The sequence below is a fragment of the Opisthocomus hoazin genome, chromosome 2 (genome assembly GCF_030867145.1).
Source record: "Opisthocomus hoazin isolate bOpiHoa1 chromosome 2, bOpiHoa1.hap1, whole genome shotgun sequence".
Taxonomy (NCBI): domain Eukaryota; kingdom Metazoa; phylum Chordata; class Aves; order Opisthocomiformes; family Opisthocomidae; genus Opisthocomus; species Opisthocomus hoazin.
In genome coordinates this window covers 41,135,551-41,163,094 of record NC_134415.1, presented here as the reverse complement: position 1 = coordinate 41,163,094, position 27,544 = coordinate 41,135,551, and the positions used below count along the sequence as shown (strand labels likewise).

The 27,544-nt window shown below is 41.7% G+C and overlaps 1 protein-coding gene across 3 annotated transcripts in view; it reads right to left on the bottom strand.

The window, feature by feature from the left end:
* PELI1 (pellino E3 ubiquitin protein ligase 1) overlaps window positions 1–25,828 on the bottom strand; it is a 45,483-nt gene extending 19,655 nt beyond the window's left edge. The window contains exons 1-2 of one of the 3 annotated variants that reach the window (XM_075413332.1): window positions 25,741–25,828; window positions 12,441–12,605 (exon numbers count right to left, since the gene is read on the bottom strand). In XM_075413332.1, coding sequence (XP_075269447.1) covers window positions 12,441–12,495 — 55 coding nt within the window. In that variant the 5' untranslated portion in view covers window positions 12,496–12,605; window positions 25,741–25,828. Of the gene's footprint in view, window positions 1–12,440; window positions 12,606–24,286; window positions 24,351–25,740 lie in introns of those variants that run through there. The other 2 variants (XM_075413334.1, XM_075413336.1) reach the window with 2 other exon arrangements.
* Between the last annotated feature and the right edge of the window lie 1,716 nt (window positions 25,829–27,544).

Genomic DNA, 27,544 nt, shown 5'->3' with positions numbered 1-27,544 from the left:
AAGTAATATCACAGGGCTGTCCTGTTACAGTATCTTGTCACCTACCTGAAAAACTCAACCACAGAACACCTTGCCATAAGATTTTCTGGGTAATAGAACCGTACATAGGCTCAAAGACACATTTTTTTCTTCTCCAATGACAGACTAATAAGCAGAAAGACACCACTTTGCTCTATGTAAGTGACTGAGCCACTACTGCTGAACACTGAGAAGTCCTTGGAGAAACGTCGATGTACAGGTGCTCCCTTGTTCTCACTCTTCTGGCCACCAAAAAGGACATGCTACTGAATACTGATCTGAGATGGTATAGTATTATCACAGCTGTCAGATCACTAAGCTAGTAAAGGGCTTAGGGAAAAACCAAAATACAACACACAAACTTCAACTACTCTAACCCTAATAATTTTGCTAATCTGTTTGTGGGTTTATTCTGTAAACCCACTATACCAATACAAATAAGCAGAGAGGAACCTTCTGAATCAATCTCATCAGCAAAGCCAGACAGTCACAAAGCCACATCTTATGATTAAAGTTGAGCCTTCCTCCCTGCCGAAAATCAATCACTTCACTCTACTGGCACACAAACCTAGCTTTTCCACTGGTAAATAGCAGAACCTGAAAACGGCACCATTCACTGTGGTGAAAGAGTCACTCAATCCCACCTCTCCCATCACCCTCGAGTATTTTCTTCTTCATCCTGGCCTACACAAGGTCAGTAGCTTTAATACTTTTTAAAATCAGGTTTTTGTTTTTTTTTTGTTTTTGTTTTTTTTTTTTTTTAAAAAAAAAACACCTTACCACCATCAGGACTGTTTTAGTATCACCACACACATATGGCAACAAGAGTACAAAAGGTACTCTGTATTCAGGTATTTAACTGCAGTGGTAAGTTACCTTGGTATGACCACTTTAGGTTGCATCACTTCTCACGCAAGCTGTAACACTTGAGTTGCACTGTTTCAAAAGTGTGCAGTCTGAAGATCAGAACTTCCGACTAATTTGCTTCTGGAGCTCCTCAATTTTTTCATTTTACAGATGCCACTGACAGAGTCCAGGTTAATAAGCCTGTGGATTAACTTTATGCTGCAGACACATAAGAAATAACAGAGCAAGCAACTGCAGGTGGGTATGCCTTCTACTGCCCAAACCAGCCCACCACAGATAGGCATTCCTATCTCTACATCCCAGCTGCCTTCTATTAGTGACCCACAGTATTCTGGAGCACAGTCTTCTGCTATCAGGTGAATGCACCACATCATCCCCTTTTCATAGCGAATCATGCCCCACCTTAAAGCAGGGCATTTGGGGGTTTATTTTGCCTCTAGCCGCACTACTACATGGCTGCCTCTGAATTTCACCCTACAGAGTTCGAAACGCTTTGTTTTCCTGCCTGTGTTTATTCACAGCCATGCCCCTACTTACCTGTTCCTGTGTCAGCATTTTCCCTCACTTTTATCAAGCGGAGGGTTTAATGATTTCCACTCCACACAAGAATCATGCTCTGCCTTCAGGACTGGAAGCAAATGCCTCAAGCATGCTGTCGCTAGGCAAGCAATCTGACTTCCCCTGGAGCAGCGATGCTGCCGACCATGCCAGACTGAAACAATGAGATCTGCAGCCCACTATATCACTGCTAATTTCATGAAGTGATGCTTAACTGCAGGGGAGGTTCTTTCCTTGAAGTTGTTAAAGAAATAAAGGGCTGTATCGTCATGTTCTTCTATCTGACTCATGAGCAGATGCCGTACAGTTTGGTATAATTACGTGATTTCACATGACATTCAAAATGAGCTTTGAAGAGGAATGCATTTCTAGCTATATCAGTTAAAAAGACAGCCTTGCAGATATCGCCAAAGGTCAATGCTATGTCCCCCAGCATGCAGACAGACAAGAAGCCTGAGTGGCAAACTCTTCATCCTAGACTTAACCTGATCAGTATATTACTGCTAAATTTCAAGATGGACATTTTAAACACGTTTCTGTTGATAATTATATTTAACAAAACAGGCAGCGAGTGGAATAAAAACCCCACACAGGGTCAGTGCTTGAAATTGCCGCACACAGTGTACAGAGAAAAGGAGACTGAAGGGAACACTGAGAAAAAGCAAAACTGTGGAAGAATACGATCTGTAGTGGTCCCAAAATGAAATATATCTGTACACTCAATACTGAAGGCTAAATATTCACTATACACCACCTTAACCCAGTTTCCCACAAAGCCAATGGCTGAACTCTGATCAAAGCCAAAGATATCCAGAAACGACAAATATTTCATGCGTTAGAAGAGTGAATGCTGTTAGGGGGTTCCCAGAAGTCTAACTACAGGTTCACAGGAGAAGAAAGGAGGAAAGATTACTGACTTGCCAGCCCCATTAATCTTTCATTGTGTTACATCACATGTAATCTCTGTGCAAGAGTTCCCATGTTACACAGCTAATAAAGTGATACTACAGTGTTTTAAGAAGATTATGGGGGGAAAGCAGCCTGAAGCCAAGAACATGCTAATTAGAGTATACAATAGAAATGTTAATCAAATAATCTGCAGGAAGAGGACGACGGAAGGAAATGACCTAATCCCCTGCACTACTGTGTGGTGCCTTGTGGCAAGAAGTAAGAAAATTCTTGTAAGGGCTGAGCAGACAAAGGTCCATTGTTACAGCTACAGCTTTCAGAGAACACTTCGCTGCATCTCAAGTTGCTGCAACATGAAGGGTAGATGGTACTCTGTGAACTCTTCTACACTGACCATTTCTGGAAGGAGTGGGAGAGGCTAACTAGATTTGCAGGACAACTGAGTAATAGAGATCTAAGTAGAATCTCAAGTTCTTCTGGCACAGCAAACTCTCCTTCAAAGGGATTTGCCAACTCTAAAATGCCTGTCATCCAACCACCATGGTGATCCTTAGGCAACTGTGGAGTAATTCGCCACTGAACCTGCAGTAGCCTAGTTACAGAGAGTCAATAAATCATCATACTGCAGAGAGGCATTTCCCGTGACACGAGTCATCCTTTGCCATCAGACAAACCTAACAAGGACTTCTTATGAAGTCCTATTCCAACCTTAGATCTTTGAGTGCCCTGCTCTTCAGGTACACCAGGGAAGTCCTTCTACTCGAGGACAGCATGTTACCATCAATGCATATCCCACCCTGCAGACTGAAAAACAACTGACCCTCTGTCTTCAGTTTGATGTCTGCTTTAGTAGGCACACGCAGCTTTTAGCACTGCACCAACTCAGGACTTTCAACTTCCTATAAGGTAGAGACCCCATTAAAAGTGCATGCAAGATTCCCAATCCTTGCACTTCGAGTGTGTTTCAGTTAACCTATGACCTGAAGAAACTTCTGTCAGGAATAAAGAAATACCTACAAGACAGCAGGGCTACCGACTCTTTTGTGCTTATGTGTACCAAGAGGCTGAGTCAACTCCTTTCCTCATAAAGGACTGCACAGAATAATTCAGGAGGTCATTTAGTCCAACCTCCAGCTCCAAGCAGGAGTCTGCTTCCCAGATCTTGAGCTATTGCTGCAAGCGAGTGGGAGATTCAAGCATGAAATGGCTTCTCAAGACGTGCATTCCCTCAGGAAATAGGAAAGGTGTACCGAATGCTGGAGAACTGCAGACGACAAGCAGTCTTTCAGACCAGTCTGGAGCTCCACGCTTGTTCACAGCCTTCTTATGACTGTTTGATTCAACATTTGCTTAAAATAAAACAACTGGCAAAAATTGCTACAGAGAGCCTGCTGTAGCCACACCAAAGATTGTTTGGGCTGATGAAACACTTGAAAGGATGAGACCCACAGCATACCCTGTGTTTTACAACAAGCTTCACAAGAAAATGTGTCCCAATAAGCAGTTCAGCACAGACACTACAGAACTCTATTCACAGCAATCATTGCTCAAGTAGGACATTCTAGAATTGAGCTGCTCTTAAGATGGTCCTTCACCTGGCAGATCAAGAGTGGTCTGACGCATCAGACATGCTGGATTCCTAAAAATCCAAGACTAAAAGGATGATAGGTAAGGTATCATTCTGAAGAAAACACATTCGTTACTCATGTAAGCCATCTGCTAAGTCAGAAACACGCAGATGTAGTTGCACCAGGCTTCTTTCCAAGATAGTAAACTTGACTTTCCCAGGTACCTGGAAACAGCTATTGTGAAAGATTTTTAAGTTCTCTAGGAACATTTCTGGATCTTGAAAACTGCAAGCCAAATACCGTATCTGCAAGTTCAATTAACCTAGGCTATACTTAAGCACTTCCTCAAAGAACTTTTTAGCTGTAGTTCTGAGTTCTTTGAACAGCAGAACTCAGATATTCACTGAGCTTCAGGCATTATGGTTTCCCCTAAACAAAGAAAGGGAGGCCCAATTTGAATTAATTTCCAAGACGTAGTCTTCCTGCTTGCGAAACTTCTAATGTACCTTCTAGCAGAACCAGCTGAACCTGCATTACCTGAAAGTTTTCATTCCCACAAAGCTAGATCATTTGACCATGGACTTCTTCAGAGAAAGTTAAGACAGATGGTTGCTAGAAGTATTAATGCATCTTTGCTGCACTTTCAGTGATGAAAAACATTTCGCCTAGATTAGCAAAAAAAGGACAGAAGTAGTATTCTGTTACAGAAACTCAGCTATAGCCGGCTGGTTCTCCACACTCACATTCTAGTGAATAAAAAAATCTTACGAGGGACAAAGTTTAAAAATGATCCAAGTACAGTTTCTATTCAACTCTCACATCACACAAATGGGTATCTTAAAACAAGGCAAGTACCTTTTCACTCGGAGAGCTCATGAAGCGCAAAAGCAAAGTTTATCCAATAGAGTTTCCCTCTGCTTTATCTTAAATTCCCCACCACACTGTTACAACACTCTTGACACTCACCATTTCAACTGTAGTTCATTTGCAATTCCAGTAAAAAAAAGAGCTGGGTAACCTCCACACTGCTCTCCTCACCTCTGCATGTGAATGTCACAAGTCTGTAGTTCACACCTGAATATTTTGTAAGTCACTGCTAATAAATGTACCGTCTTACCATACTCCTCTTAACTCCAAAATTTGGACAGTCTATTACATAAGGTACAAAACCTGGCCCTTTCTAAATGTACAACCTCCAGTATTTGCATATAAAAGCATACGACCTACATACCTCCGGATAGCTGTCAGAGGTCTGCCTACTCTCTGCAAGCCAAGCGTCAGGTTTTTATAGTGGCCTGATAGGATGTATTACAGCCCTGTACATAAACGGCTGGTTTAGCAACTCATTTTCCTGTATTTCTGACATTCAAGCATGTCTTTTTTGGAATATTTTAAATAGTGTTATATGAGCTCAGGTACAGAACAAAGGTTACTTCAGGCAACAACTGAAGAGAACAAGAATTAATTACTTTGCATATGCAGTATTTTTCTAATAGAGATCTACTGAAATATCTCCAGATACATTAAAAGTTGTCTCTTAATGAGTAAGGTGAACCAGCTTTTATGCTAATACAACTTTTATTTATACAGAAACACAAAACTAACTTTTCGCACACTTAAGTTTCCATGTTCATTGCCTCCTACAGCCAGCAATTCAAACAGGATAAAGTTCAAGTATCTCCTCCACCTCTTCCTGCTAGATCACCTACCTGTTCCCAGCTTGTTACGGCTCAGAGAAAAAAATCCCATGCTATTCGATTGTATCTTTTTGCTTCCTTTATAATCCCACAGGCAATGCATGATTTAGCGTATCTAGAGAGAAGCAACACTTTACTTCCTACGCTTCTAATCCAATTGGGATAAGAGGTTTGCTGCTTATAAAAATAAACAGGCAGTTGCACTTTTCCTTTACCTCTTTGCAGGCACTAACACATAACAACAAAAAGGTAATTCCCAAAGAGTAGTAAGAAACCAGTGCTAGGGATGCCATCCCTAAACTTTACTCCTTAGTGAGACAGGAATCCATTTTCTTGTTTATAGGTACAAGGAGAGACCTGGTAAGTACTCTTGGCTCTTATCACATGCAACATTTGGCATTACTGTGCCAAATATATTCTTACCTAATAAAGCCAAGGATCAAATACCTCAACCACGGAGACGAAGCTAAACTACTTCTAGAGGGACCAAGGGACTTTGGACTGACCATATGGTTCAGTTTTAGTTAAGAGCTAAGGAAATCGTTATGTATAACATTTGACTTATAGTTGGAAGTTTTCAAGGCATCACTAAGTTTTCAATTTGCTATGTATACAGAAAAATGTTACCTTCAAATATGAGAAGGTATCTAGCTGAATATGGCAACTTTTTTTTAAGTTAGAATAGTCTTCAGTTACGACCAGAAGAACTCAGACGAAAAAATATTTTCAAGTGTCTGGGTCATATAAGATAAGATTTTTGAAAAACACCCAAAGGTATTTTTGTACCAAGATAGCAGTATGCTTGTTTTTTAAAATAACCAGGCTCTCCAGAATCTGTATTGCTTTTTGTCCTCTCAGGATACGTCACTGAGGGAAGAAAAATCAGACAGAAATCTAGCATATGAAGACAAAAGTCACTTTAAATTGCTAGAGTATGGGGATACTGTGGCAGAGCACTTTTCCAGCGAGAGTCAAAGCGTGCACCCATTTCTAGGCAGCATTAAAACATTCAGCTGGTACTTTCATAGACTGCCCTCAGATTTTCAACAGTGTTAAGCCATGTCACTAATCCTAACGAAATTACATTAGCAAGGCAGCAATCTGACTCTTACTAATTCTACCAGTGAGGAAAGTGCTCCTCAAGACAAAAAAAATTACGTTTTTCCTTGATCCACCAAACTCAACAGAACTCTGTCTGAATGGAAACCTTCAAGATTTGGCCTAGAAATTGATATGATTCCCAAAACTGAAATTTATGGGCACAAATTCAGAGTAGCTCTCATCATCCAACGCAGTAAAAGCAAGTTTACTTATTTCCCACACAATGTTCTCAAGCAAAAGACCTCAATAATTTCTTCTGAAAAAGAAGAATCCTGGCTAGGACTCTGGCTCTCTGTAAACACCAGCACATATTTCAAAGTTATCTGAAGAAGCCTCAAAATCAAGTGTATCTGAGCAGTTACAGATTGAGCTAGAAGTGAGTTAGCACATGCATCAAAGAAAATCTATGTGTCTCTCCCATTTCAGGCATTCCTCTGACATGCAAAGGTAAATGCAAAAGTATCTTAACACTTGCAAACTCAATTCTAGCAATTACCTTGGCTTTGCACTTTGTACCTGTATGCACTGAAAGGCAGGCTTTAAGCCGTAAAGAATTACTCGTTTTCTCCCAAATGGAAAAATTTTTCCATTCAGGAAACAGGAAACACTGTTGTGCAAATATACCGAGAAGAGCATATAGCCACAAAAAGTTGCAGTTTTGACAGCACCATGACTAAGTAATTTTTAAATGGTACCAGACGATTCAGAACACAGTAGTACTTCACATGGTTCTGAAATGAATTTCACATGATTTACAGCACACACTTATTTATTAACCAAAGTGACTGGTTAATATAATACAGGCCTCTTCCCTTCTGAATCTTGAGAAAGAAGTTGAGAGAAGCCTCCACTTTAACCCATGGTGTGCACTGCAGATATCCGTACAGACTACCAATAGACTACTATTTGGGCATCTTCAAGTACACCTTTGCATACCATGGAAACCTTAAGTGCTGTTTTTCTAGTATAGCAAAGTTAACAGTAATAATCTAGTATGGAGGAGCTGTTTCCCTTGCCCTTTTTTAGTCAGCTGTTCAGTGCAGACTGATTAATTTCAAGAAATCTGGCTGTTCACAAGTAATCTTTGCAAGTTTTTAGGGGTAGACCAGCCCTCTCACAACTGACACCGTTTAGGAACATTTCTCCAAATTACTAACAGCTGCTCATACTGAGCACAGTGCTGCCTTGTTTACACACATCCACAAAGGTTTGTAGAAGTCCTGCTCACATTCAATTTGCTGCTTGTCATTAGTTACCCTCCTGCTTAAGAACGTCTCTTGTCATCCGAACACCATACAGCTGCAGAGGGTATGAACAGCCACAGGCAACCCAGTTGGCACATGCCAAGCAGCTACTGCCCAGACTCACCAGAGATGTCTGACCACTTTCAAGCTCCCGGACCAACGAAAATTCTAAGTAAAGAAAACATTTAAGCAAGCCCATTCAAGTAATTAACATACATACATACAACAGACATACCAAATAAACTGAAGGACTACCAATATGGTAAAGTCATCGTAGCCAATTTGATGCTAAACAACCAGAATGAGTTTATGAAGTGTTGGGTGAGTGAGACAAAGGCTATAAGTTTGTCAGGCTGATCAGCAGAGACCACTAACAGGCAAGCTGCTGCCTTAGCAGCATGTACTGCCACAATGCAACTTAGTGGTATGTTTTTCCTTCAGAATTTCAAAAACAAGTTTTCAAGCATGCTCAGTCTCACTTCAGCAACTTCAATACCAGATGCAGAATACACATCCTTTAAACATAAAGGAAAAAATACCTTCTCTGGCTTCACAGCCACTGTTGTACTTAAACTCCTTAAAACTCTGAAGTCATTCTGTACTTTTGGCATTTCAGTGATGGAAGTGTGAGAACTATGCGTCCCCAAAATAAACTCTAAACTACACAAATACAGCCCTGTCACAAGCTTGCCCTCCTCTAGCCTCTTTTATAATGCTTACTCCTTGTCTGTAAACACAACTGCTAGGACAAATGATGCAAGATCAGCAGCACCAAACAACTCAAATGCTATCAATGCTATCAAGCATTACTAAACCAACTTAATGAAGAGTGTTATCAGCTCCAATAATTTTATTAGTTTCTCAGGTGAAGCATTTTACTTTTAGTCACCACTTCCAAGCTGACTGAAGCTTTTTTCCTGGCTAGAAGCACTTCATTTTAATTTCAGAGAAAAAAACCCAAACCCAAGTAAAAATGCCAAAACAGGCAAACAAAAAAAACTATCCTCCAAAAAAAGTCTCCACTTTAAAACCAATCTGTGACCAGATATACAGCTATATAATTTCCATCATATTTAAAAATCTAACAAAGTTATAGTACCTGTGTCATATTAGAAATGATAACCAAATAAAGAATTATTCAAAGTTTTTTTTAAAAAACATATTTAAGAGAAGGATACAAACACCACAACCAAAGCGCAGGAGCACAACTGTTCACACAAAATTTCAGTCTCAAAACTGGCCCAATGAGAACCATGGGTTAGAGCTCAGCTCCAGAGCGCAGCGCCTGTGGAGCAAAGCACCACTCCTGGGAATAACTACATTCCTAGTTTTGCTAGAGTGCACTATTTTTTACTGCTTCTGGTATTAAAACTAAGCATACTCTTATTTGCTGTACTGGGATTTGCAAAAGTCCAACCACAGGAGTAACTGTGTTTGTACTTATCCTAGGTCCTTCCTTTAAGAACAGGATCAACTAACATTAAGGTGTGCAAGTTCAGGAATTACTCATCTCCTTTTGGTATCTAGACCTGTCTTTTGAAGTCAACTTCCCTCCCTCACTCAGCAAAATGAAAAGGTTAATACAGTCACATTAAATGTGATTTGTCCCAACATCATGTTACCTACCAATTTTTTATTAACAGATTTAAATATCTGTGCTTCCCAAAGTTACAGCATGGTGTTTATTCCTTAACTTCTGATACAGAAGTCTACCTAAAATGTAAAAATCGGAAAGAAAAAGAAAGGCTGAAGTCCCCAGTCCCAAAACAATACCACTATAGCTGCATAAACTGAAGCAGCAAGACTTATCTTTACCTGCAAAAATAAAGGTCCAGAACACAAAAGTTAAGCAAATATAGCAGAAGACCTAACACAAAGGGGCACTGAAACATTACAATCAAAACTCGCAGTGAAGTGGCAGCCAACTGAAATCAAAGATAATAAGAAAAGCTTTCTTGTTAATCAGAAGCAACATGGACTCTCTTTCTGACCAGAAACGCAAATAATAATAATAATCTGAAATGGCTCCAGCATACAGAAGACTGCATCCTTTGACAAAACTTCGGCCTTTCAGACAACTGCCTGCAAATTCAACATGCTCCAAAGATTATTTTTACTGTGGCACAAATGAAGAATCTCTGATTAAATAAATAACAAAGAAATATTTGCAGCCTGTAAGTTTAGCCCAGGTTGCAATACTGCAACAAGATCCTCTTCCTTAAGTATCTTTTTAAAGCGTGCCAAAACCATTATTTAGAAGGATAATCTAAATAAAGCCATTGTTAAAAAATAAAACTACATCATACCATGGCTGGAATAGCTAAGGAACTGGTCAGGGAGGAAGGATTCTTTCCTGGCACAGTAATGTGGCAACAGACTGGGTTCTCGCTCTCTTTTTATTATTATATTAAGCCTTCACAATGTTTTACAAAAATAAAACTGAGGTTTGTAGCTCATCTGTTTAACAGATGATCAATTGTACTGAGCAGCAGGACTTTGTTTCTAGGCATACTGTGCAAAACCAAAAAGTAAAAGCATACTTAGCAAGAAGAAGAAACTAAAGTCCAAATTCAGTTTATGTTCATCCACCAGGTCACCTCGCCAAACCTTATACCCGAGCCCAGTTAAGCAGGTGCAAGTAAGGATTCAACTGCATTGAAGCCAACTGAATTAACCAGCATAAGCAAGATCACTATCAGTGTACCTAAGCAAGACTCTACTAGAGCAGATCTGGGCTGGACACATAATTTAATTCACCACTGATTTTGGATAAGCCCCAGACATTCAAAATAATTACAGTGCTGTCAGAGACAATGCTCAATGTCAGTTATAGTGTTTAAGTTGTGTAGAGTTTGTCTGAAGAGATGAAGCACTCAAACACCAAGCACCTTCCAGCTTCTCAAGCCACCAGCGTCAACTGTGTTCCACAACTCTTAAGGAATTACACTCTTACCAAGATTTTGTTGCAAGTATTTTGGCTTACACACAAGTGCTTGAATGCAGTAAATCCTCTCTGACCCACCATATTTCATTAGATAGAAATTCCTTCCTAACAGATGAGACTCTTGACCTCATAAAACAAAGCTCTAACAGCTACGCTACTATTAAAGCTCCAGACCATACTGTACTATTTGTTGAGCTTCACCTTGAAATACACTGACAGAATTGAGTAATTTTGAAATAAGAATTCACTCATGATAGAAACTTGACAGAAAAGCCAGAGGCACAGTGGAACATACAGCTAATCAGAAACTAAAAGAAACATGCAGCATGAATTCAAGTCAGCACACTCCTGAGAAATAAATAATGAAGTGGAGTCTTCTACACTTGAAATGTTGCAGGCTGTTAACCACCAATACTGACTGCTCATAACCGGTTTTAGGACTTCGGCAGTTTAAACAAAAATAGCAGCCACTGAAGTACTGATATCCTTGATCATGAAAAACATTATTATGATTAGCATCTCATGCCTATTTGCTCAAGTCCCGAGATGTAAAATAAAACTGTAAACACTTTTGAAGTTATATGCCAAAAGTCTTCTCACTATTAATCACACCCATTGTAGTCTCAATTTCACTAGCATTAACTTAGTATGAAAACTAGTGCAAGCAAGGAAAAGTTGATGTTTGCACACCACCACATGATTACTTTGGTGCAAGCAATAGCAAGAGGAGGCAGCAGCTGTTGTCCTCCACTCAGAGGGCTAAGGAAAAAGAACAAGCCATAGATACTTTCACAAAGCTACAGAAAGCAATGCAAGAATTTTAAGCCTACCACATCAGAAGGGTATACAGTCAGTCTAACGACAAAATTTAAGACACAGCTCCTTGAACGTCTCAGAAAACACCTGTCATTGAATTTGTTTCTCTTGGGTTAGTGAGAAAAGCCAGCTCATGGACAAAGTCCAGTCAGCAGGTCTGGAGCAAAGAAGGGTGCAGGGCTGTACAACTCAGATCTGGGGAGGGGAGGCTATGTGTGCAGGCCGGTGAGATGAGAGGGAGCAGGCATCACTCTCAGCAGGCTGTGAAAATTACATCAGATCAGAGCCCCTGAAAACAACCTTCAGTAGAAATCCAGATTTGGGGAGTGTGAAAGTACACTTTGGTACAGCTTAGCAGCCATCTCTCTAATAAAATAATCTGCAGCTTTACACAAGCTGGGGGTAATTGCTGTAGAGAGTTGCTGACCGATAAACCACTTCCAGCATTCTCTCTTCACTTACTTTAGAAAAAGATAATGTTTAGAGAACAAATACCATTATGGACATTAACATCAAGACAATACTAATAGTTTGTATTGTTCTACGCTTGTACTTCTTGCAACTAATCTCAATCAAAATCTTAAAGAGGTACATAAAAGGTCTATTTTAAGGGAATTTTAGAAGTAGTTACTGAATTTTCAAATTTTTCGTATAGAGAAGTTCAGGTGCAAGTAGAAAAGTTTGTTCTCTTAGAGCAGCTGTGTAGATGTAAACTCACCATGTCCAAGAACTGTGAGATTGTAACCGCACTTCCACTTGGATTTACGATACATAATCAAAAGCCACGCTTGCAGAGGGAAAATGACCTGTTGATGATGGTGGCTGTCAACAATGGGTTCAGATCAGTTAGCTGCTAGTGCAGACAGGACAACATTTTTCAACACTGCGAGAGAAAGCGAGAGCAAGACCATATGGTTAAGCCCCATCCACATTGGCACCAAACAGGTAGCATCACCAATCAAAAACTGTCAGCTGGGAGAGACAGAGGTGGGAAGTCTATCTGTTGCTCACACCCACTGCAAAGAACGGTTTCGTAGAAGTTTATCAACGTTGGCTCAGTGTCTACTGGAATAAATGCATTTTGAGAAAAGCATGAATAACATGTGTTTGAACACAGCACATATTTCTGTGTCCAATCAATATTCCTAGTGCAGAAGAACGCAAATACTCAGTTGTTCAAAATTATTCAAGGAGTTCAGTTACCAGTCAGGTGGTTTTGGCATGCTCCAGGTTTAGTGAAACTTAAAAAAATGTTCTGGAATTATACAGGGTAAGTTTAAGTTTTACATTTACAGAAGACTGACAGTTGCAGGTAGGCATCAGACAAGTATTATCAGCAGACACCTTGCCTGTATGCTACTCAAGATCATGCAAAATAAAGGGATGAAAAAGATGGCTTTAACGTCAAACTACTTTGAGTAGGGCAAGCTGGACCAGATCATCTCCGGAGTTCCCTTCCAAAATAAATTGTTCTATTCATTGACAAACCTGGCCACTAGTCCAGAGGCATGAGCTTTGCATGCAAAGACAGAAGCACTGCAGCACAGAACTATTATTTATCACTTAGTCTCATGACCTGCAGAAACACCTGCACTTAGTTGTTACCACTAACATACAGCAGGACAGGAGCACATTCTGTGGTTAAACAATTTTAAGGCAGCATAAAATACCATTGCCTGCAAAAAGCAGCAGTCCTGCCTGTTACCCTGCATTTAAACGACATAAGGTTTTTATGGTGTCCACAGATTCACGCCATGATCAGTTCCTCAATTTGATTTACTAGGTTCTGTGCGTGCACCTGAACACACGACAGGAACAGAGAGCTGGAATCATTTTTCATGTAATGGACTTTGTGTTAATTTCCAGAAAAAGAGCAAGATTATGTATTTTTAAATGTGTAGACTAATTAATAGTGAGATGACAGGAAATAGTTTGTTCCTGAGCAGTACTTAAAAGCTGTGTTCAATCTTGAAAAAACAAGGGAACATAAATACTCCTATTCTTAACTTTGGAGATAATTTTGTTTTCTTTATACTCACTCTCCTATTCAACTTATTTGTTCCTTTAGGTAACAAAAGCTACATTCATCAGCAAAAGACAGCTTAGTACAGCAATAATCTTATTAGCATGCATACTGAGTTAATACTAAGCTTATATGAAGGATATTTGAAAATGAAGCTGGAAAACAAGCACAGTAACAGCAATAAACTAAAAATTTCAAATTCTGTCTGTTACAAAAGAACACTTGCAACAACCCTCTATTCTGTTTTCACCAAGTTTAGTAATTTCCTGTACATTTCTCCACATGACAATTTTTCTATTACTGTTTTTGCTGTGCTTGGGGGTCAAGGACTTGGGACAACTCGAGATGAAGACAAGCACTGTTAGTCTACTCAGTTCTGCAGCATGATGTAGCACCAACTCTTCTTACGAGGAATGACACCAAGATAAAAATTACCAAAACACTTTTGAGAGGCAAAAATGAGGCACAGGTTGTCTGCTAACATTAATGCAAGTTACTTCTATAACTAGTTGCCACAATAAAACTTGGGGTATACCAGCATTAACACATCTTTAGGTCTGGCTGCAAAAACTCTTCTGCCAATAATTCTTCCAAATTAGTCATTTGGTTGCATGCTCTGAAAGCATCTTCTGCTTGGCAAACAAACTGCAAAAATTGAACAGGCCCCAACAGAGATTCCAGCACATGTGCTAAGTTGGAATGAAAAGACAGGTGAAGGAAACAAAACTCTGAAGACTGTGGGATAGTATCCGAAGACTATCGAAGCTTAAGTAATGCTTCTGAAGACTAATCACTGTCCTTAAGATGGAGTAAAGTCTGAACTATAAACTATAGCTGAGGACTGGAGAACTGAAGTTAGATTTAAAACCATGCTCAATCCTTCAGCATAAACAGTTAGGCCTAACAAAAAATGCTGAGTACCGTGGTTAAGCTTACAATGAAGTCTAACTAGGAATTCCCACATACTTCGATTACAATGGCTACTAATAGCAAGTGCAGAAATCCTTGGGATTTAAAATCTCTCCGTACCAAGAGGTGCCTCTCTTCCTCACTTAGATGCATGTCTTTGAAGAGCTGAGCAACTTTACTCTAGCAACACTAGCAGAAGTTAAAGTTGCAAAGCAGAAACCAAAACAGTTATTTAATAACAGGAGGCTCAGCAGACAGAGTGAGGGAGGCAGAGGGGGAAAAAAGCAGGCTCCAATGAGTGCCAACCTCTTCCGCACCAGCACAATGGAAGGGAATCCTGCTCCACTCTGAGGGCTATGAGCCACCTGGCCAGAAGCCATGCTTATGCACAACTACTTGGGCCTGAGGGTTGAAAATAAAAGACGAACAGCCAAAATATGAGGCCAGCAGACACAGCTGTCAGGCAGGGATCAGCAGACCTGACGACTGTAGCATTATGAACGCTCTGACCCACCTCAGTTGGCTGTTTTGCACCATACCCTATTCTCTCCCTCAGTTACTTCCTTCCTCTGTTTGTCTACCTACTGTAACCCCTACTTGTGCTCTGTTTCTCTCCCCTGCCTCTTCCCCTTTTTGTCTCTTTGGAGTCCAAGGTCTTACAGGCAGACGTCTATTCATACAAACACTGCAAAATGAAAGTTCACAATTTTTGCTATGTTTAGCTGATTGCCGTAGTCTTTTCCCATCTCAGATTTTTATCAAATTCAAGTTTCTTGAAAAATAGTTGATGGACTTTGTTTATAACACTATCCTTAGCCACAGCATAGCAGTCGGTATTAAAGGCAGGAGTTCACATATAATTCAGTGTGCTGATTTAGCTTCTATAAATGGAGAGTCTGGCCACTGCAGAGATGTCTGATCTACAGCTCTCACTCACATAACAGTCCCTAGCCACACAAATAAAGATTGTCAAGATCCTTCCCCAAATTCCTGCAGGGAAAAGAAATAATAACGATAACAGATTGGCTAAGAAAAATCAATAATGGTAGCTGTAAAATCTAAAATTAAAATGAGTCTGGTTTTGATGCTTTCAGTACACACAGTACATTAAATTTGGCATAAGCCCAATGGAACATGAAGTACTTGTGGACAATGTCTGCCAAGAGCTAGAAATACAGCACTTAGTCTTTCAAGAACAAACAGAGAGCCTCAGACCATTTCTACTTTATGCATCTGAAAAAAAATTAAATCAAGGTGATCTTTCTGAGGGAACATTTGTACTAAACCTAATTGGTGTGCTTTGTGCAATACTGAATCGAGCATATGTCGATTGGCAGAGAATCAGTATTTGTCATTTTATAATCTGTTCCACTTTCGACAAAGGTTACAAACAGATGTTATACCTCCCCATATTCCAAATCACCGTGCTTTCCTCCTTAACATCAGGCTTGTGTCTCAGACAAGTTCTGTACCCGGTCCTTGGTCCCACTGACACATACTTCTAAACATCTGACACAGTGAAAGCAGAAAAAAGAAACGGGGAACGTGAACTCAGGGAACTCACACTGCACTATTTTTTCATCCACCTTCACATTTCTTGGTACTTCATTAGTTTACTTGCCTCAGAGCAGAGCAAGATTTCATTAGTAACTGAATACTAATTTGCATTCCTGTAGCAGCCTCCAAACATTAGCAAATTAAGCATCAACACACCTGTAAGTTCCTTACCTTTGTCAAAATAAGGACAAAAAAGTGGAAAACAAGCCTAACACCCATCTGGGGCTTTGGAGACATCATCCATCATGCCAGCACACGTTTCTCTCCCCACCACTTCCCATACACTGAGCTCCTAACTAAACAGGAGACTGGCGCACCATTCCAGTTTTGTTAGGTCTTCTGAGATTATTACATGTCCTTCACCATATCTTCCAGCGATTCAGGAGGTAACACACCCCTCCTGTCTTTAAGGCCAGTACGAGGCGCTGGCACAGGATTGCAGCCCCAGCCTGGCCTTGGGAAATTGGAGAGCAAGTGGAGAGGAAACAGACACTGTCACACTTGACATCTGACCAGAGCAAGGCAAAGAGCAAAAAACATCTTATGCCATCTCACTCTACACATAAGCCAAGCACTATCTGGATCTTTAAAACTGCTATTTCTTGATGACTGAGGTTTTGAAATACACAACAATAAAAGGACCAGATAAATCTGATCGCTACTCCTCATTAATAGCTATAAAATACCAGCAGCAGGCCTACAATACTTGCTCTTGTAGACTCTGAAAGACTGAAAGACATCAGACACTTTCTACACATGCTTACTGACATGATAAATAAGCTCTTCACTTCTCCATGTGACAGGTCCCTCCTGGGTTTAAGGTAAAGGTTAACTCTTCCCTCATCTTTTGGATCAGGCTCCTATCTCTGCTCCCATTAAGAACTGGCAATTTAAATAAGCTCCTCCCCAAAGTTGCAGTAAGTGAAAGACTGCAGGAAAAATGCTTGTAACACTTTCCCTCTAGAGGCAGGAGTTTCCCTTGCTGACTATGCATATCTCACAGAACAGTGAAACAAGAATAATTATTTAAATGAGAGAAAAAAATTAAATAGTGTGTATACATTGGCATAGAAATCCAAAAGCAGTTTCTGCAGCTAAGTAGCTTGTAAGCCCCCACATTTTACTACAGCATCCTAGCTTCTCTCAGTCAGCAGTGAGAGGTAAAGACCTACTCGATGTTCACATCTGCTGCTCAGAAAGCCTCAGAAAAAGCTAATACACTGGCCACAGTACTGACTGTAAAAATATGCACGTACGCAAGAAAAAAAAGGATAAAAATAAAAGCCACTCATGCATTTATCTGTTTGCAAGATCAGGTTGAGTTCCTCAGCTTCAGCAGGTGGCTGACCGCCTCAACAGAATAATGCATCACTTTTAAAAAACAAAAGAAAAAAAATCACCCAGCTGCCACCCTCTCCACAGTACACTCTAGCCCTCTGTAACAGCCTTGAGTAGCTTACAGAAAACTTAACCAACAGGCAACAGTTCATGCTGCACCAAAAGGAAAGTTCTGCTGGAGTGATATTTCACATCCACCACGTACAGCACCAAATGAATGCCAGAACAACTGAATGTGAGCTGTCAGCAGCATTCTTATTACCTTATTTAAAAAAAATAAAAATCCAAGAACAAAGATACAGTATGATGGATCCACTTACCACACGAATCAAGAGGAGATGACTGGGCTGTGAAAGTAATCTAAGCATAAAGGGGTGACGAACTGTATTCAGACTAATGTGCATTACAACATAATTTGTCTTAAACTTGGTCTGCTAATCCCAGGGTATGAAGTGCACAGTTACACATATATGTTTTTATACATATGTTTTACATATATACAAAAAAACATATAATGGTTTAACTCTAAGAGGTGCAGGGACAGCAGACTGGACAAGACAAGCAGTCCTCACCTAAAGTGTCCAGCACTATCACCACAAATTTCCTTAAACATTATCACGCAAGAAAAAGAACAAATGAGACACCTAAGAGCTTACATTTGGGCCTTCTGATTCTCTGCATTACCTATCTGAAAAACTGAGAAAAAGGTTTAAATCTTTTCCCTGTTGAGAAGCAGTTTTAACTGATTACCTCCATAAACTTCAGGGAATTTGAGCTGGATCTCTCCCAGCCCTTTGCTGAAGGTACATGAAACAAATATCCCCCTAACACACACAAACTGCAGGTGTTTAAGTTAAGTGTTACCACTACAACATGTTTTACTGTTTGATTGTTATCTTCTCCCACCTTAACTATTCAAGTTCTGATCATCACTACTAAGATTAAAAATACACTGCTAAAATATTACAACAGAACCTCTATAGAAGGCAAGAACAAGCTGGAAACATTTTCTGGGTAAAAATATAGATGGTCTCTACCTGTGGTTTTAATTCTTTCTTTTAAAGCAGAAAAAGACGACAAAAGCATGCAGGCATTTGAACATACCAAATCTTTAACCAGTGTACAGCAAGCAATATTCCTCCTTCTCTGTAGACCAAGTTTACCAGCCTCATCTGCGTTGGCCATTCAAGCCTAGGTTGTGTGCGAGGGCTAAGATTGGGGCACCTGCCACTCAAGCACAGAAGACAGATTATACTACAGCATATCTAGTTTAAGGAAGCCATGCACGGACAGCAGTGCACTCACACTACTTGTGGGCATCATATTGCTTTGTGTGGAGTTCTGAAAGCAGCATTCCTAAACCTGAAACTGAATCACCATTGAGGTTTGATCATGAAGATGGAAATAACAATATTGACTGAACTGTCCATAACTCTGGTTTCCCACACATGAGTAGTCAACAACTCCGGTTTCCTATACACGAGGGACTCTCCCGATTTCTATCAGAAGATTTTGACATCCTTAGTAGCATGTTACATTTTCTTCCCTAAATTCAAACATAGTGCTTTCCCAGCAGAAAGCAGCCAGATCCAAGAGGAAGCGGATACCCTACCTGAGACATTAGGTAACGGTTGAGGCCCCTGTACTCTATTTCACTGTAGAACAGAAGTTCAAAGTCATCTTCCGCTAGCCTTTACATACAGCAACTCAAATAGCTACATGAATTTATCTTCTTCCATGTTGAGCATTCCTCGGAGTATTTAAAGTGGCTCAGGGAAAAAGCAAACCAAAGCTAAACAAAGAAAAATATATTAGTGGGAAATGGTGGAACTAACATATTTTTAGAATTAGCAGCTTATCCCAAGAGGTGCATTACAGAAGGAAAACGAGCAACAAGTTCTTTAAAAGGAAGTGAATTACTTTATAGTAAGCCTCCATGTGTGATGCATTTTGGATTTTTTCCCCTAACCTCATACCAAATAAATAGTTCAGCTACATGATATGACAAAAGAACCACTACTTATTTTCCCAGTTGAATCTTGTATTAAAGCACATTTAAGGCAGTATCTACTCTTGTAAAAATATTGTACTGAACTACAGCTGCTTCAGATAAGTGGAAAGGGTATCAAGGTAGCATCAGACAAAAATCTCAGTATATATTTTAACACTTAAGAAGAGGAGCCTTTCTTAGTAGGAGTCCTTCAGGGACAAATTTCATCATTAATAATTTGCCTCAGGACAAAGAAAATACAGATGAAGTACTCAAGTTTGTAAGATTTTAAAGACAAGTCTTTACTATTTAATACTCCTCGACCACTAACAGCAGAAGGAATTGAGGGCAAGGAAACCATGCACTTTGGGGTAAAGCTGTAACCAGAGAGGGATGGTCTTAAGAAAGGGAACTACAAACACATGTAACCCTAAGCCTAATTTTGCTACTAGTTTAATACTGTCTTACAGTGTCCCAGTGGACTCGATGGTTAAGGGGGCCATACGTGCAGGCTACATAGGCACACTAGTTCCCATATGTAAAGCCCACGGTTCCACCTAGGTGCTTCATGTGTTGCCCCAGCCACTGCTGATCACTCCTTGGGCAAGGACGACCAGCTGGGTGGAAATGTTTCAAGCTAGATCTAACCCAGAGATGCGACTTTGGCTCTGACCCAAGACATTCATGTTGTTTACCCAGGCTAAAGGGTTACCATCCTAGAGGACAAGCTTGTAGAAGGGAGGGAAAACTAATTCAACAGCTACTACATCCCAGTTGCTCGCTACTCCATTCAGACAAACTGTCAGACAAGGAGCACTTCAGAGGCAAGCGGTACAGGGAAAGAGGCTCAAATCAGATCACTAAGTTTGCTCTCACTATGTCTCCAGAAACTCCTGCAGGCCTTGAGCTCTACCAACACCAACTGCAAATCTTAACAGTCTTCCTAACAGAAGACAAGTTAGTCCTTTCAAATTTGATCTCTATCCCCCACCTAGCCCAGGAAGCAAGGAAAACAGATATCCCAGCTCAGGAAAGAGTATGTTTGTAATGAAGCCCAAAGGGTTATATAGTTGCAGAAATACTGCATGCTTGAAATACATGCAGTTAAGTACATTCAGGCAGATGAATCAACTGGCAATGGAAGCAAAAAATCCACCGACAGTGATCTACTTAAAGACAATTTTGGCTAGGCAGGGTTTTGTGTTTTGGTTATTGTTTTTCTGGGGGTTTTTTTGGTGTTTTGGTTGGGTTTTCTTCCCATCTTCTCTTCAAGCCTTAGCTCCAATAAACTATCCTCCAGAGAATCTTAATCAACTTGTTGCAATCCCATATCTTGCAAGCATCTACAAAATATTTTTTGATATAACCCATTCACTCAAAGCCCCAATCAACCCACAAAACAGCATTCTCTAGTAGTTATTCATATTATCAATTATCCCAATAATTGTAAAAATTACATTCTGTAGATCACTTCTTTACGTCTATTTAACTTCAGCTTTTTCCTACCTTCCTTGCTGTCTATATCTGTGTTATGCTATAGGCTTGTCTACAACACAGAGCCTCAGCCACTATAGCAAATGTTACAGAACCACAAATGGAAATGCAGTATTTCAGCAACAAAAGCTTTTCTGCCAAAATCACCTCGCTTATCTCCCTGAATACCGAATATGTAAACTAACAGGCTGACAAAAGCACTCTATCAGCAAAAGCCTGCCTACATCTAGGACACTGATTAACTTTTGTCTAGTAGATGGTGCAATTGCTCCCCCCAACACAAACGTTCCCAACCCTATCTAGTAGAGCCAGACCAGTACCCCTCTGGCCCAAACATCTCTGCACTATTGAAAAAAACTTCTCCCAAAAGGAATGCTTTCCCTCTTCTAAAAACACATTTACACAATTAATCTGCTACAAACAGGGTCAGCACAGAAAAACATCTGGTTGACATAGCTGTATAGCCAACACCAAGGGAGATAAGAGCGTTTCGAGCCAGCATGACACATATCCAAAATCTTCCATAACATAACTCTAGTGGTGAACAAAGAAAGTATTGCAACATGAGTGTGAATCGAATGAATCCTCTTCCCAACAGCAACATAATTATGGGGCCAGAGTAAGAGCTTTTGACTGCTCCTACTCTGACAGCTGCCACATACCTTCAACTAGGACAGTAAAATCACAGCACACTCCCAATCCTCAAACCACAGCCAGAAATACCCTGCCAGGTTCAGTCCACTCTGCTCTGGAGTACATGAGATTTGAGCCTAAAATGAAGCATTTACATAAGTATGTACTATAGGTGGCAGCTGACTGGATTAAGAACTAATGTCAGCAGATTTACTTTTATTACCTATTCATGAACTGAACTGTGTCCCTGCACGGCAGAGACCAGTGGATACCATGAAATTTTTAACCAAACACTTCAACCCAAGTGCTGCATTGAGCGTGAATCAAACAAGCTGCTGCTTAGTTCACACTTGAGCCGATGTCCCAAAACACCACCTTCACAGCACTCACACCTAGTACGCCAGCCAGGAGACACTGCCGAAGCAAGACTGGTATTGATGACCATCTACCTTGAGCACGGAGTGCCAGCAGAGGACAACAGACTTTTCATGTAGAGCCTGCAGATTCCAGTCAACTATTTTACATCCATCTGTGACTACAGGGTTATTCATTTTGAGCGACTAGTAGCATTTGGTGCTCCAAATCACATGACAAGGTCAGCAAAAGAAGTCCACGGCACAGGGCTCACCTAGGTAGCCAATTAGCTGTGCATTCCTGCAAAGCGTCCAAGCATCTCTTCCTACTTGAAGCAAGATCTTTTTCAAATCAATATAAATACAGGATACTTGGAAAAGAACATATTAATAATGCAAGGCTGTATTTTTTTCTGCGAATCAAGTTATTGTCAATAGTTTTTACTGCTTTTAGGAGAAAGCAGCAACAAGGCAGAGCTTGCTTTCTTTTCCAGCTTGCCAAAGAACTTTGTTCTTTTTTAACCTGGAAGGCATGTTCTTGAATACATCAAATCAATTCAAACATTCCATACAAGAAACACTCAGAATCACTTATGACTAATTATTGCCACATCTACTGCAAAACATTAAGGCCACAAAGAACACACCACGATGCTACCGTACTGCTCCAGCCCACCTCCAGCCTCCCTGTGGAGAGCCGACAGCGGCAGAGGGAAATCCATCCCATGAGCTGCCCACAGCCTCCTGGGAGACACGGAGCCACTTCAGCTTTGCCCAACTGACACAATTTGTACCTCACAGGATCAGAACTAAATTGCTGTTCTACCTTCTTCCCCATGAATCTTTCCATCCAGCCAGACTAACTGGGCCCAACTGGCGATGCAATACTAATTTCAGTGGAACCAGGGGACTACAGTAGGAGCATGAGATTTACTGGGTGCATCCTGTCAACCGGCAGACTGAAAGGAAACAGAAACCAGATCTGATGGAAACATGCTTACTTTTTTCCACTGATACTCTCTCAGCAGTATTTAACAGCACTCGACCTACTTTCTATACCATCTCTTTGCTGCCACTTCCTTTGACAGCTTCTCAGCATGCCTGTGAGTCTGGAGATTAAGGAACCAACATCTGGGAAGCAAAAGAGCTGGACTTTTTCCTCCCGATGCCACCTACAGCCAAAACTTTTAAATCTAACCAGCAAGGCACACAGTGACCAGCTAGCAACAAGTACCTCAAATTTTTGGCATCCTGCAGGAATTCCTAATCAACTGTGTAATTTTGCTTACAAGTATGCACTTAAAGGTGACTTTGATTTCTCATGAAACACCCTCATTCTTCCTTTTTTAGCTCAGGGCATGGATTAGCATCTACAAACAGCTTTGGGTTTTCTGCTTTCCTGTACTCCAGAGTTCCTGTCTGAGAAGACACTTTGTATCAAAATATACTTGTAATTAGTTCCTTCCAAGTGAACAAGAGTTTTAAATACCACTGGCTCTAACGAGATGATGCTGTATTTTGCATCCACAAACACACAGTCGCTAGCTATAAATCCTGAAGTGAAAGGATCCCGTTTTCCACACCTAGTTTCTTAACAGAAAACAGTACTGATACCAGAATACAAAATGGTTATAGTAGACAAACTTTATACTAATATCCAAGTTCTGCTTTAACTGAAATACTAGCAGTTACTCAAAATTTTAATTTCCAAGATGAACACTAGCACGGCAACCTGCTGTGTTGAGAAATACATTTCAGTGTTTAGTAAGAACAGAAACATTCATTAGGCACACTTCACAAGGCTATACTCAGCATAACATAGGTGCTCCTATACGTTTAATTCATTTGCAATAGGACACGTTTAAACTTAAGGTACCCAGTAGGTGCCTGTGTAGAACTAAAAAGCCTTCTTAAAGCTTCCTGCCCGGCCATTCATCTGACTTCAAAAGGAGTTAGGACACTTAGCTTATGCGGCAGCACACAAGGGTCTAATTTCCACACAAGGAGTGCTCAATTTTCTACAAACTGGGTTTTTTCTTGGGAGGAAAGAGGGCGGGGGACAGGAGAAGGGGGAAGTGTCCCATGCAGACATCTGAACTTTGGCACAACATTACTCACTCCAAAATTGTCAGCTTAAAACATTACAAAGCCACACGGACCGCACGACAACACATGCAAAGGAAAATCTGGCTAGCCTGTTCGGCTGAAACTTTCATCTCCACTAACCTATCGGCGCCTTTCGGAATAAAAACTGACAGAAGACATACCATCAACAGGTCATCCGGCTGCTTCTTTGTAAAAAAAAAATTATATGAAAAGCTGCTGAACAGAAACCGGAAATGGCCTGGTTTTTTCCCCCAGCTCTATCCCCACCCCCCACATATGTTCAAAATGGAAAAAATAAACCCATCGTCCCTCGGATGCCGAAACACCAGCTCTGACTAGCTGAAATGCTTTGTAATTTTACTCGCCAGGCAGTGTGTTTTCAAGGCAGAGGAGTCCCCAGCAAAAACAAATGGGTGGCCTTTAAAAGCTAAGGCCAGAAACATGAGCATTACAGCTGGACTGCTTTTTGCTTGCATGTATTCTAGAAGCTGCATCTTGCAGAGATGAAATAGCTGCAGTTTTTGAAGTGGCAGTTAAAACAAAAACAGAAAAAAAGAAAAAATCTTTCAGTATAAAAATATAATAATTTACAATATCCTCTTTAAGAGGCAAAAATTATTCAGCTGAAAACACAACCACCGCTCCTCTCCCCTGCCTTTTAAAAATCTTCTCAATGGCTGTTACAGGCAGAAATATCCCCCTGCCATTAGCTCTGAAACCGCATTATTTAAATATGCACAGAAAAAAAAAAAGTGAAAAGAAAAACCCGACGAAAGTTGCGCTGGATGGCAGGCTGCTCACAAAAGAGCCAAGGCTGAGGATACCGGAGAGAAACCCTGCAATTCCTCCAAGAAGCTTAAAATTAAAAAGACACAACTTATCTACTGCGTGTCTGGATTCTTCCAGAGGAAAACAACATCAAATTTCGAAGAGCTGGGGGGGGAGGGAAGCAGCAAGCTTCCCCAGAAAGAATTTGCAGGTTAACAACGGCAAAACAAAACCCCCCTTTGTTTTGTTTTCACCCTCCTGCGTGCTGCTCCCATTCAACGCTCCGGCACAGGAGGCTGCGCAAATGGAGCCTGGACTTCAGGGGGACTCTTTCCTCCCCGAAACAAAACAAAAAAACCCAAAACACCGCCACTGCAAAAAAACCCACCCCCCGGAATTCAAAAAAACCTCGGAGGCCAAATATTGAACGACTTTTTTTTTTTTTTCCTGTATTTTTCATAAGCGGTGTTTTTCCCGAGGGCAGGCGGCTCGGCAGCCGCTCCATGACAAAGAGCTTCCCCAGCACATCCAGCCCCGGAGCGGGGCTCCGCCAACTCCGGGTGGGTGGGAAGGAAAAAAAAAAAGACCAAAAAAAAAAAAAAAGGCACACAAAAAACCCCAGCAAACTCCCCAAACCCCCGGAAAAGAAAAAAAATAGAGAATTATTTTAAAACCAGCAACAAAAAGGCAGCCCTGCGGAGGCGCAGCACAAAGCGCGCAGGGCGGCGGGTAATGTGGGGGAGCAGCCCCAGGAAGCGCGCAGCCCCCGGGCAGGCCCCCCGCCCGCCTCCCTCCTCCCGATGCGGGGGTGCGGATGGGGCTCTGTCGCGACAGGTGCGATACTCACCCCAGGGAGGAAGGAAAGCAGGCGGAAGAGGCACCTCACGCCGGCAGTCGCAGCTCCCCGAGGCGGCGGGGGGAGGCCGGGAACGAGGGGAAGAGGAAGGGGCAGCCTCAGCCTTCTCCGCCGTCTCCTCACGGCCGCACAGCGGGCGACAGCCCCGGCTGGGCGAGAGGGGAAGGAGTCTCCGCAGCACTGCGCTTCCCCCCCGCCCCCGCGCGCTCCGGCGGGCCGGCGCTGCGAGCGACAGGCCGGGTAAGCGGCGGCAGCTGCCGAGAAGCGGCCGGAGAGAACAACCCGATCGACGCCGGCTCCGCCGCCCTCACAACAACCCCCGCCTCCGCGCCTCGCCACACCACCCGCCCTCTGGGTCGGCAGCCGCCGCGCGCTCGCGCACCCCACCGGCGGGGGCGGGGCGGGGGCGGGGCGGGAGCGGGGCGCCGCGCCTCACCGTGCCCCGCCCCCGCCCCGGGGCATGACGGGACTTGTAGTGCCGCCATCTTAGACGGGGAGCTGCGGCTTGTAGGCACACCTGTATGGGTGCGTGTGTGTGGGGGGGGAGTGTATATACACACGCACGCATACCCCGAGCATGCACGTGTGAGAGGACGAGGGGTAAAGGCTGTAAACTGAAAGAGGGCAGGTTTAGATTAGATATAAGGAAGAAATTCTTCACTATGAGGGTAGCAAGGCACTGGAACAGGTTGCCCAGAGAAGCTGTGGCTGCCCCCTCCCTAGAAGTGTTCAAGGCCAGGCTGGATGGAGCTCTGAGCAACCTGGTCTAGTGGAAACTGTCCCTGCTCATGGCAGGGGGGGTGGAACTAGATAATCTATAAGGTAATATAAAGTATAATCCTTGGAACTAGATAATCTATAAAGTATAATCCCTTCCAACCCAAACCATTCTAGGATTCCATGACATACACACACACATATATGTGTGTATATATGTATATATACATGTGTATGTATGTATATATATTTGCATATTTTTGTGTGTATATGCCTGTATGTGTACATATGTGTATGTGTGTATGTATGTACACATATGTGTACGTTTGTGTATGTGCATATGTATATACACATATATAGCGGGTCCAGAGAAGGGCCACAAAAATGATCCGAGGGCTGGAGCACCTCTCCTATGAGGAAAGGCGGAGAGAGTTGAGGCTGTTCAGCCTGGAAAAGAGAGGTCTCCAGGGAGACCTTATAGCAGCCTTCCAGTGCTTAAACGGGGCCTGTAAGAAAGACGGGAACAAACTTTTTAGCAGGGTCTGTTGCCCTCTGAGCAACCTGATCCAGTTAAAGGTGTCCCTGCTCATTGCAGGGAGTTGAATGAGATGACCTTTAGAGGTCCCTTCCAACCCAAACTACTCTATGATTCTTCATGTATATGTGTATATATACGTGTGTGTATATGTATGTATGTGTCTATATGTATATGTCTATGCATGTGCATATATTAATGTATATATTTATAGATGTGTGCACATGCATACACTTATACATAAATATGCATGTGTGTGTATATAACATATGTATGTATATATGCATGTATGGCATCTATGGTGGGGTGCCACCATTCGCAGGAGTGTCAGCGAGGTTCCTGCCGTCAGCGAGCCCAGCTCCAGCAAGTGAAACCCGAAACGCAGTCCTCATGCCCCTGAGTGTGGCTTGGCCATGCTGGGAGCTGGGTCCTGCTGGGGCTGTGGAGCAGGGCTGCAGCACACCCCTGGCACAGGGACGCAGTGAGCGCTCTCCCTTCCTCTAGTAAAAGTTGGTTTTACAAACATCTGTGCACATTTGTGGA